Source organism: Hibiscus syriacus, unplaced genomic scaffold (assembly GCF_006381635.1).
Source record: "Hibiscus syriacus cultivar Baekdansim isolate YM2019G1 unplaced genomic scaffold, ASM638163v2 tig00110015_pilon, whole genome shotgun sequence".
Taxonomy (NCBI): domain Eukaryota; kingdom Viridiplantae; phylum Streptophyta; class Magnoliopsida; order Malvales; family Malvaceae; genus Hibiscus; species Hibiscus syriacus.
Window position 1 is genome coordinate 1,029,265 of NW_024062564.1, and position 12,455 is coordinate 1,041,719.

The window sequence follows — 12,455 nt, forward strand, 5'->3', positions numbered from 1 at the left end:
TATATATGCATTGTATATGGTTATAAAATAACATTTAAATTTGAATCAAATAATGTTATAAATATTAATAATTAAATTAAAAAATTAAAAAATTTGACTCGACTCGAATCGAATTTTATAAACTCAACTCGAAAACAATTTCAAGTCAATTCCGAGTTATAAAATAGAACTCGTCAACTCGAATAATTCGAAATCTTTTGACTTGAATAATCAAAGTGTTAAATATTGAAATCCAAGTGATATATCAATGACACATACCAAATTTATCCATCAAAATCTACTACAACTATCGATTGGGGTAATCGCCATGCATTATTCATCCTTTTCCCTCTATTTCAATTTTGTCCCTAAATTCTCAATCATCACTTTTCAATTTTCAATCTAATTCAGATCAAATTAATATTTTAACCAACTACTCTCAATCAAATGTGACCCTCTTTATGATAATTTAAGTTATTATTAAAATTATTTAATTAATTTTATGATCATCAAACTCAAAACAAATTTCAATTAACAATTATATGTCCACACGTCCCAGGCATTTATGAAGTTTAACATTTTTCGTTATCATACTTGAGAGATGTTCATTTTCATTTCTTAAATGAACAGTTAGATTGAATGATTTATTTATTTTTTGGTTCATTCTATATGAATTAAAAGTTAAGGGATAGAAATGTAATAAATGAAAGTACATAAAAGATGATTATGGAGAGTGAAAAAGCAGGCAAAACACGTGTTTTGTAAGAAAGAATTGTGCTTTGAATGTGGTCTAATCATCTGTCGAAGTCACAATTTGGTTTTATAGCTTTAGTTAACAGAAAACAAAAAGTATGAAATGGCGGTTTACGGTGTCAAAAAGGATTAATCTTACTTTCAACTACAATCAACAAGTTGGTTTTATAGCTTGGACTTTGTTGCACAAAAATTAAAAGGGTAATCTACATATTTAGTCACTCTATTTTTGTTTGTCACTCAAATATTTCTATAAAGTCATACCTAATGTTATGTTTTTGTTTCATTTTGGTCATCCAAAAAGAATAAATAGAACTGTTGATGTGATAATTTTTTTTTCAATGATGACATGACATTATCTTATGGTAACACATTCACACCATCGTTAATTTTTTAAGGCTTTGAGGTTACTTTTGTCCTTGTAGTAGATCTAATTTATTATTTTTGCCCCTATGATTTTTTTTTTTGCATTAATTTAGCCCTCGGATTTGTTTAGGGCCATCATTCTAACCCTTGAAGCTCATTGATCATTTTGACTAACAAAATCGTGAATCTTCTGTGTTTGTGGATTGATGGATTAGATTAAAATATTTACTAAATACAACGATCAGAAAAACATTCCCAAAATTTTATTATTTATTTCAATGAGATTAAGAGATTAGGTCAAAATTTTGAGATTTTTTTATGACCGTTGTATTTAGTAAACATTTAAAATATTTTATTATTTATATATCTAATACATACCATGTCATCATTAAGTCACGTCAATAATATTGGCTGACGTGGAAATTCTTGGCATAAACAAATGCACAAGACCAACTATTCTGTTAGTCAAAACGAACTTCAAGGGCTAGGATGATGCCCCTAAACAACTTCGATGACTAAATTGATGTAAAAAACCATAGGGGCGAAAATAATAAATTGGGTCTACTACGGGGATAAAAGTATCCCTTAAGGCATTTTTTAATGACAAATGACCAAAACGAAACTAAAACATAACAATAGATATACATTTGAGAAAAATAGTTGGTGATCAAAATAAAACCACAGAAATACTTGACTGACTAAATACATAGTTGACCCAAATAGAGAAGAAACGCGGGCACATCATCTTGACAAAAAGGCGGACAACCATTTTGACCGCTAAATAAATAACAAAAACCAAAGTTTGGTTCTTTCTTGACTTTTGCAAAGAACAGGGAGACAAAAGGAAATGGTTTCGGTTCAAACCAATTCCATTTCAGACAAACCCAATGAATATATATCCATGTGGTAAAGCCGAGAGGGTTGTTTCGCAAGTGGGTTCAGTATTAAACAAACCCCCTCACCTCAAACTCCGGGGGAACTTTAAAGCTGATGGAGATTTCGATGAAAATGGATATGAAATCCTCAAAGTATTTTTCAATTTGATCATTCATTTTTACAAGAGTTTCTATTTATCTGGGAGTATTATAGAATTTGTTGTGGCAGAGGTTTGAAGATTGTCGTGTGAGTAGTTCCATTTCCTTTGCAGATCAAGTTTCTTCTTCATCTCTTATCCTCGGAGAGTAAAAAGGAAATTGTTCTTTGCTTGCTTGAGAGGCCAATGCTTTTACAAAAGTTATGCCAACACTTTCATATATTACTTTCTCCATTCACACTTCAAGTCCCCTACTTTTTTACAACTGAACCTCATGGCTTCTTGCTATAAATATTTTGCTTTCAACTTCCCATTTTTGGTTTCTAACATGTCTGTAGAGCAACTACTCTGTCCAATCCTCTGACCATTCAAATCCTCGTATAATTTAAATATTTTTTTTATTATCTAATTTTATATATCTATATTTTACAACTCTAATATATTTTCATAAGTTCGCGCTCGGAAAATAATGGCATTGATGGTTTGGCAGGTTGAGAATGGGGTTTACAAATGGAACAACGTTGTTGACGGTGCTGATTTTAGCCTTGAATTTCATAGCAATTGCTGCCCAATTTGATTCACCTTCCCCAGGTCAGTTCTAATTACATTTGACTCCTCTATTATGATTACGAAGGGTGGAATAAATATGTTTCGTAGAAAATAAAATATTGGAAAATATATTCTTTCTTCCTATACCAATTAAAATAAAAACTAAATATTTAATTAAAACAATATCTTAAGCCAATTCCAAGTTTAAAACTCTTATTTAAGGTATGAACTATGAGCCGAGCCCAAAAATATATGAGAGGGTCCGAGTCTAGTGTATGACAAACTGGTTGGGATGCAACACATTAATCTAAGGGTAAAACTATGTACAATGGTCACTTTCATTTTATAAGTGTTTACTTTTGGTCATTAAATTTTGAAAGTGATATTGTGCTCATTAATTTTATTGTTTTATAACGTTTTGGTCACTAGCCTTCATTCACCATCATCATTAGTCATTGTCGACCGTCGTTGTCATCGATCTTTGGATCCTAAATTTTTTAATTCATTTTATTTTTTATCAGATTCATTTAATATTTTATCTAAAATTTAAGAATTAAATTAATATTTTATTTGAAGTTTAAGGATCAAAAAAACATTTTATCTGAAGTTTAAGGATCAAATTTTTTTTAATTACATTTAATCAAAGCGTTATAAATCAATAATGTAAGCGATCAAAATATTTTTTTTTAATTTAGTGATCATTTTAGTTAACGAAACTGATAAATCCATGACTTGTAAGTTTTAATAGGTTGGTTTTGTTTCAATTTTGATTAGATACAAATTCAAGCAATGAAGATGATACAGTGAGGGTGGATCCATTGGACAATTTCAACAAGTATAGAGGAGGATTTGATATCACCAACAAGCATTATTGGGCTGTAATTCTCTTCTCTTTTACAATTTCACATTATTTTTTTATTAGAATTTGATCGGAATTCGAAGTTTGATTTCACTAATTAAAATTCAAACATAATTTTATTTGATTTGGGTTCGAAATAATCTCCATCTAATTTTGAATAAATTTCCGCTGTTTTGCAGTCAGTTGTATTTACAGGGATCTACGGCTTCGCAATCGCATTCTCATGGCTTTTATGTGGATTTTTGTACGGAATATATCTCCTGGCAATTGCTTACTGTTGCAGAAGAAGCAGAAAACCCAGAACGAAATCGGTCTGTCACAAGCAATGTTACCTATGGCCTTTTCTCCTAGCTATAATCTTCACAATCTTTACACTGTAAGTTCTTCAACATCTCAAATTTAATCAATTCGATTCAATAATCTCATGTTACCGAGTTTCAAAGATCGATATCAATTCCGGGCTCTGAAGAAAACCATGTTCTCGTTTTCAGAGTTGCTTCAGGTTTAGCCCTTGGAGGTACAGTTAGATTCCATTCCGAAGCGAAAACTGTGGTGGACATTGTTATAAGAACGGCAAACGGGGCATCGGAAACTATATATAACACAACGGGAGCCATGAAAGAAATGAGGGATAGCTTGGGAGACACGGATGCAACTGGTCAGGCTTCTACTTTTCTTACTACTACATCTCGGAGGTTGGATATCCAAGCCGACGATATCGCGAGACAGGCGAGGAGAAACAGGCGATTGATCGAAAGGGGTCTCAAGATTGTGTAAATCCCTCTCGAACTTACTTAGTATCTTTGTATGTATGTTACTCGAACCCGAGTGTGTCTCTGGTATTGATTATGGATCCTTGTTTCTATTTGTTCTTACAGGTTTATAGTAACCACTGTGACTATTTCCTTGAACATGGTAGCAGTTATTGCTTTGTCAGGTATGTTTATCAATGTTTCTGAAACTTTTCATGATCACGAACAAAATCCCCAATCCTTATCGAATTTAGATTTTTTTTGCCATTGTTCTTATCAAAGTTGAATTTTTTCCTCTTCTGCAGTGACTGGAATTTTGAGAATTCGACGAGCACTTTACTGGTAAGACACTTGAGCATTCATAAGCTTGAGATTTTTAATGAATCAATGATTGAAGGTGATGAAATTTAGCTGAAGATTTAATTTTTTTTCCAATTTTTTTCAGGCTAATTGGAATGTGTTGGATCTTGACAATTCTATGCTGGTTGTTCTTTGGGGTTTATTTCTTCCTGGAGAAGTAAGTGCAAGCTTAATATTTATCTGGTTTTCTCAATCTATATGTTATTTTCTCAGGATTTTTTCCAGATTTGATTGAACTGAAAAACTGAACACAAATGTTTGAATTCCAGGTTTTCAGGAGATACATGCACCGCCCTAGAAAACTTCCAAGAAAATCCATACAACAACACTTTGAGTTCAATCCTCCCTTGTGATGAATTGCTGTCTGCAGAGTCAGTCCTCTCTGATGTTAGTGCTGGAATTTACAACCTTGTTAATGAGGTAATTCAATCTCATTTGATGTTTTACTTCATATGTTTAATCCGAACTCGAAAATTAACCTGATTAACCTAAATCCAAATTCAATATGAACTTGCGCAACGACATGAACCGAACTAAACACGAAATGTAATAAACAATTTAATGATCATTGTGATTTCAATTCTTCAGGTGAATTCAAACATATCGCAGCTGCAAGCAACAACATATCCAACTCTTTCTCATGTTTGCAACCCTTTCTCTGCACCACCGGAATATACATATCAGCCAAATAACTGCCCTGCTAATACGATCAGGATTGGCGACATACCAGAGGTATGCAATCGATCATGTGGTTTCAGGTTCTGTAATTTTGTTCCTATACATTACTCCTACCTGACATGCATTTCGAGTTTACCACATTGGTTAAATCCGACACTGTCGATTAGATCTCGGATATCAGTGACTAATTGTCCAATCTGTTTGCAGATATTGAAAGTATTTACTTGTTCAGATGCCAACAATGGGACCTGTCAAGAGGGACAATTCATATCCAGCAACGATTACAAAACGGTCGAGGCCTACACGAGTTCAATTCAAAACCTGCTAAACGTTTATCCAGGCGTGGAGAATCTAGTCCAATGCCGGTCCGTGAAGGACGCATTTTCGGAGATCCTTTCCCAACACTGCAGACCGTGGAAGCGATCGGCTCGCATCTCATGGGCGGCAATGGTTCTTCTCTCTGTCGTCATGGTAATTTTGGTTCTCATATGGACAGCGCAAGCTCGCCATGATCATGAACTTCATTCATCGGACATTTCATCCAAACCCGAATCTCAAGCAACGGATTCATCGGAATTACAGAGAAATAATGATGTGATAATCAAGCATCACTCAACAAATCATGATTCAGTTTAAAGGCAAAAGCACTGAAGAACTCAAGATTGATACCTTGGAAGACAAGGCAGGCAGCAGCTTCCAAAAAATACTGGTTTTTGTACAGGTAGAGATACGAAATTAATTAAACTGAAATAATGATAGAGTTAATTTATCTGAGATAGGTATAGGAAGATAGAATACAAGGGCCAGTTTGTTTGGTCTGATTTAAAGTTTAGGTACTGTAGTTGATTACATATTTTTTTCTTCTTTAATTAATTGTACTGCCAAATCCGGGGATCAACCCCTTAATACTATGTAAACATATTGTTGAAGGATAACTACTCTTCAGATGATTTTAGTTACTGGAGTTTTAGGGTTAAGAATCTAAAAAATATATGTTCAATCGGTTTTAATTTAAATTAGGGTAAATTACAAATTTCATCACTGAACTTTCTCTCCCATTTTGCTACCGAATTTTAAAAGTTTTTAATTTCCTCACTACATTAGGTTATTTTTGTCATTGAACTTTACTCTCTCTCCTATTTTGGTCATTCCGCCGTTAAATAGTTAAACGTGCTAAAAATGACACCGCTTAAGAAAAACAAAAATTTCACCAGAACGACATTGTTTTGTATTTATATAACAACACATTTTAACGCCCTTAACTATTTATCAACCAAGTGACAAAAAAATCTCAATGTATTAAGTTCAGTGAGGAAATTGAAAAGATTTAAAGTATAGCGAGTGAAATAGGAGAGAGAGAGAGTAAAGTTCAATTATCAAATTTGTGATTTACCCTTTAAATTAAGGTGTGAGATTTTAATAATAAAATGTGTATTTAACCTCTCTTAAACCGATATTTAATATTTCCATAAATTTAATACATAAACCCTAAACCCACCATAATAAATATGATCCATTTTTTCAGTAAATTCATTTTGTTCTTATCTGTCTATGGAGAAACGTCAAAAATTATGGCAATCTTAAAATAATTAATATTAAGTTAGAAGAATAAAAAGGTAATTGTTAATTGAGTTGATAATTTTTTTAGGAGTTTGATCTGAATTTAATTTGATTCAAAATAATAAAGATATAAAATAGAGAGAAAATTAGAATTTTCTCCTCAAATTCTCATTATCACATCCACCGACTACATTCCTTTGCTTCATCAGTCTGTATTGACAGGAACCAGCACATATTTTGCGATGAAAGATATGGGTAAAGCTCTTTTGACGAGTCGAAAGAAGCTTCTCCGAGTCCAAACAGAGAGAGAGAGAGAGAGGTTTCCAATCTTTGGATCATTCTTTCCTCCCTACCTTCACCTTGTATACACATTTTGAGACAGAGATGCTTTCTTGCTTGGTTACGGAGTTTTGCCATGGAGGAGACTTGCATGCTCTCAGACAAAGACAACCTGGAAGGTACTTCCCAAGCTGCCAGGTTAGCTCCTTTTTCTCTTGCATTTTTAATGTTAGCTGTTAGGAAATGCCATTGATCATGTTCTATTGTTCTGCAGATTTTACGCGGCCAAAGTTCTCACTGGAGTATCTGCACATGCTTAGGGTCATTTACAGAGAAGATGGGCATATAATGCTTTGGATTTCGACCTCTCTATTAGATGCAAGTCTCGCCGACGCTGGTTAAATCATCAAACTCGACCCTGGAATTGAAAAGTTCAGCATTCTGTACTCAGCCTGCATGTTTGCAACCAACATGTGTACTGGAGTCGTATTGTATCCAGCCTTTTTTTTCGAACGACCCTAAGAATGACAAAATAAAGAATGAATCAAATCATCAAGTGAGTCCTCTTCCTGAGCTCATTGCAGAACCTACCAATGCTTGATCGAAGTCATTTTTTGGTACTCAAGAGTACTTGGCACATGAGATCATTAAAGGCGAAAGCCATGGAAGTGCTGTCGACAGCGGATCGATAACGTAAGGGACCAAGCCCACTTTATTAGAAAACATGTGACCAAAGTCGGTTTGGTCAGACCAAAAACAAAGGAGACTGCTGACATAATATCCCTAAAAAAAATTCATCTTATAATAATAAATTACTATCAAAACATGCGGGTTATTTAAATCTTTTATCATATTACAGTTTTTTTTATTAAGTGTGAACTTTAGTTTAATAAATCTATGAAAACATACGAGAAGGCAGAAGCCATGAAATATCTGATTTCAGTCTGCAGTAACATTTTTCACACCAAAAAGGAAGATATTATTCATATAATAAGTTTGTCAGAATGAGAGACAGGGAACCCTACTATATGACAAAATGAAAGAATTATAAATTGAAAGAACAGATGAACATAACCAGAAAAATGAACCAGTGGTGACCTCAAAATTCAAACAGCATAGAATGCCAAGTTTAAGGCAGGCATTTTTATTCAACTACAACCACTTGTGAAATCTGCCATTGATCCTATTTTCCCAAAGCTGATAAGACCCTAAACACCGAGAGAGATGACAAAACGAATTGTCAGTTCATCACAAAAGAATTCATTTTGAAAGAAAAATCCAAGTTAAAGATGATGAGACCGTGCTTACCTAAAGGTTTAAAGTAGACCCAGTAACACTTTTGCAGTTTTTTTCCCAGAGATGTTCATTGCTAAAGATTTTGCTACTAGGCAACCAACATGGCAACTGTTGCTTCGATTTGTTTATTCTAATTTACAGGATGAATTGCAGATGATTTGGTTATTTTTGAGATGAAGGTGCAGTTTCACTCAACGATGAACCTAATCGAAGCATAAGAGGATATACAGGACTGAACTCCTCTCCTCTAGCCCTAGCCTTTGCAGCATAATCATCCAGTGTTGCCTTGATTCCTTTCCAGATCTGATCTTCCCCTTGAGAATCCAGCCACAACGAATATTGCAAATGTGTAAGCTTGTTCCTCTGGAGCGGCGATTGCAAGTCTTCAGGGCCTCGGGAATAGAGATGATGCAGTATTACACTAGATGGTAAGTCTTGAAGAAGAGGAGATGCTCCTAGTTGAGAAGTTTCCAAGAAGATTAGTGGCCGGAATGCTCGAAGAGCTCGGTATGGTGCTCCTAATTGTTCAACTGGGAACAAATTTTGGCCCACAGCTAATTCCAGCTCAGCCATGTCCCTGGCCATTCTCAGCTTTCCTGACTCCGAAAGGGGTCTAACAAGAGAAGCGTGCCTGATAAAGAGAATCAAAACCCTTGAAGCCATGCTCCTCACAAGCCTTGTGCATATGGTTTCTGTTCCTGCAGTTGTAGCATTGGCTGAAGACGGCAACAGCCTAGATAAGAACTCACGACGAAAGTGAAGAATGAACTTTTGCAACTCCTCCATGTAAGGCGAAGCATTGTTGTCCATAGCAGCATCCATGCCCAGTGCAGAAAAGTTCTGGTCATGGATTTGCAAGATGCAAGATTCAAGATGATCAATCATTGCCTGGAACAAGGATGTTATAGAGTCACAAGCAACACCATATATTGCACCAAGTGAAGGTGACAACACATCTGCTGCAATAGTTGGCAGCTCCATGATCATAGAAGTTAGGCGTGTATGAATTTCTTGTAGATGCTGACATAATGCAAAGTTCTTGAGCTGAGATGCAGTAGCAGGACCAGATACTTGGCGAGCTTCAGGACCGGTTGATATCTGCCAGTTTAACAAAGTTGAATACAGTTATCATTTCATATATATGTGTGTGTTTGTATACGGCAATTATGTACTACATGACACACAGAGTTGTATTAATTGGTATACTATTATAAGATTTGGCGAAGACTTTTCAGGGTTGAGGATAAAGGAAATCTTCAGAAATCATCAATGAGATTAAACTGATCACTAGTAGCAAGATCAAGTCCATGATTAGATCAAATAGAATTGCATAAACATTATCGGCATAAACAAATTGGACACCACATATATTTCTCAAGTTCATATTTTAGAAATAACAAAATAGAAAAGTGTTGTAACTTTTAGTGAATATGTTTATTTGATGATATTTAAACTTTACCCCATGCAGTTACATCATGATGCAATACAATCACTGCGACCTGATTTCCCAAATATACCAAAAACTTACAATGACACTGCAGGGACGAAATATTAACAAGTTCTTAATCATAAACACCTATAGACAAACCATAGCAGATGTAGGAAAGGCAAGGATGCGGTAACCTCGTTCATCCTCCCCTACCCTGAATCCTGATCCCAATTCTAAATCAGGGATATGAAGTGTTTAGTGTATACTAATGTATAATTCTGCACATAGAAGTTATTGAAATCAGTAAGGAAAACAGATTTTGCACAGGAAAAATGAAATACCAGATATTCAGCTCGTTCTGCAATCAACAGCAAAACCTTACTAATTTCACGCAGAACAAGAAGAGTCAATCGAGCATCCAATTGAACAGCTTCGATTTCTTCCTGAATGCGAGAGAGAATTCTAGAGATCTGTTCTTTGGAGGGAACACTACCACGACTTGAGACTGGGAAAACAGAATTAACAAAATCTGACAGACGGCTTAGGCAGCCAGCCAAGAAAGCCATCTGAAAAGTTTCAATAGCCACAACCATTTGAGCTTTTCCCTCTGAAGTTATGGCTGGTAACACCCCCTTGACATCAGTGTCACGTGAAATTCCATCAAGAAGATTTTCCATCATAGAGAAGAGCTTCGGATACCCATTTGTGAATATCTCTTTGACAAAACTTGATGCAGTAAAAGCGGACTTCATTTGGGTAGCAAAAGCCTTAACTAGAGCTTCCCACACCCGATCTGTCAGCATGGGATCACCCTCCTGCACCAAGACGTATAAATAATTACAGGGAAACAGCAGTTACATGTTATGCCATTTCCTATGTTGTTATGACTTTCATTTCATGTCTAACACTAAATTAGACTAATTCAATTATGAATCAAAATGGGGTTACCTTAATGATTTCATCAAGCAGTAAGACGTGTGAAAAAGGATCTCTCTTCTTCGACAAAACCCTCTGCAAATGCCAAATTGCAACCATTATAGAATGCAACTGATCCATACAACTCCCCATCCGCTGCCACAAGGCCTCTCTTGCCTTCCCACTTCCCCCAATCTGCGGGGTTCCACTCCCCCTTATACCTCCGGGACCGAATCCGCCGCCACCAGCTGAAATGGCCTTCATATCCAATGCCACACTCACACTCTTCACACCCATTCCCTTATATTTATTCACCAATTGCTCCACCGTCCCTCTCAACTCACCAAGATTGTAAAACACTTGCAACCCAGTTCCCACCTCAGCCTGATTCAACCCTTCCATTCCCTTTTCCAAAACTTTCATTGCTTCACTTCTTAACTTACTCCCTATCTCTTTGACCGCATTGATTTCCTCGTCGACCATATCGATACCGCCAAGATCATATTCCTCACACAAGGTCAAGATATCATTATGAAACTGAGCAGCCTTAGCAAGATCCAGCTTATCAGGCTCTGCCTCGGCGGAAGCCATAAGGTCTCGTAGCTTTTTGGAAAGACGAATAGCACGTATGGAGTGGGAGAGAAGCTCGGAAGTTTTATGTAGATTCGAGAGCTGGACAGTCTTGGAGAGGATTGAATTATGGGGTTCGGTGAGCTCAGATCGGACTCGACGAACCGAAGATTGAAGCGAAGAGATGGAAGATCTAAGAGTGGAGAGGGAAACCTCAGCGTTGTTGAGAGAAGATAACTGAGTGAGGAGGAGAGGGTGGTTGGCAAGGACGTGAGAGCGGATTTGGGAATCGAGTTGGCGGATGGCTTGGAGGAGGTGTTCGGCGGTAGAAGCGGGGGATCCGGAGGACAGAGCGGCGGAGGAGAAGGTGGTTGAAGAGAAAGAAGGGGAGAGGAAAGGGGAAAGGATTGAGTCTTTGGCGAAAGAGTCGAGAATGGAAGAAGGCGGAGGAGGAGGAGGAGGAGCATGAGGAGAAGCCGCAGGGTTTTTGAAAGTGGAGAGACGGTGGAGAGGGGAGGAGGAGGCGGTGGGTCTTTGGAGGGGAGCCGGCGAAACCATTTTTCTGGGTTTTCCGAATCAAAAAATGAACACGAATCTTTCAGATCTATCAAGTAATTAAAAGAAAATTTAAGAGAAGATTGAAGGGGGAAAATCAGTGTTTCGAAAATCAGTCCGGATCGACTGTTGAATCGAAAATCGTTGTCTAGTTCGATTCAATTTATATTGGTTGAATCGTTACTAGTGAATCAGCCGGAACTGCTGAATCGTTCAAACCAGATCGACTGAAAATCGGAAAAATTTGAAAAAACCGTCAATTTTGTTTTTTTTTTTAAAAATTAAATCAAACGACGTCGTTTGTTAAACGAGCCAAGTCGAACTCGAGTATTGTTGAGTTCGACTCGAACTTGAAAACTTTAAAAGTAAGCTCAACTCGACTCAAACTCACGAGCTAAAAATTATCAAGTTCAACTCGAACTCGAAATATAATATTGAAACTTAAACTCGAAAATGCTTGAACTCAAAAAAAATTTAGAAGCTCGATTGAAGCCTAAAATTCGAGTTTGATTGAAGTGAAAG

At 36.2% G+C, this 12,455-nt stretch overlaps 2 protein-coding genes across 2 annotated transcripts; one reads left to right on the top strand and one right to left on the bottom strand.

Moving 5' to 3' along the window:
- Nucleotides 1-4,378: 4,378 nt before the first annotated feature.
- LOC120212696 lies at nucleotides 4,379-6,028 on the top strand. Its single transcript, XM_039210916.1, has 6 exons — nucleotides 4,379-4,476; nucleotides 4,597-4,633; nucleotides 4,737-4,808; nucleotides 4,921-5,071; nucleotides 5,240-5,383; nucleotides 5,537-6,028. Exons 1-6 carry the CDS (start codon nucleotides 4,452-4,454, stop codon nucleotides 5,963-5,965), a joined length of 858 nt encoding a protein of 285 aa, XP_039066847.1. The 5' UTR covers nucleotides 4,379-4,451; the 3' UTR covers nucleotides 5,966-6,028.
- A 2,532-nt stretch (nucleotides 6,029-8,560) lies between these two features.
- On the bottom strand, nucleotides 8,561-11,958 carry LOC120212697 (conserved oligomeric Golgi complex subunit 5-like). Its single transcript, XM_039210917.1, has 3 exons — nucleotides 10,842-11,958; nucleotides 10,235-10,708; nucleotides 8,561-9,562 (listed from the first exon to the last, which is right to left on the bottom strand). The coding sequence occupies exons 1-3, from the start codon at nucleotides 11,934-11,936 to the stop codon at nucleotides 8,627-8,629; spliced, it is 2,505 nt and encodes an 834-aa protein (XP_039066848.1). The 5' UTR covers nucleotides 11,937-11,958; the 3' UTR covers nucleotides 8,561-8,626.
- Between the last annotated feature and the right edge of the window lie 497 nt (nucleotides 11,959-12,455).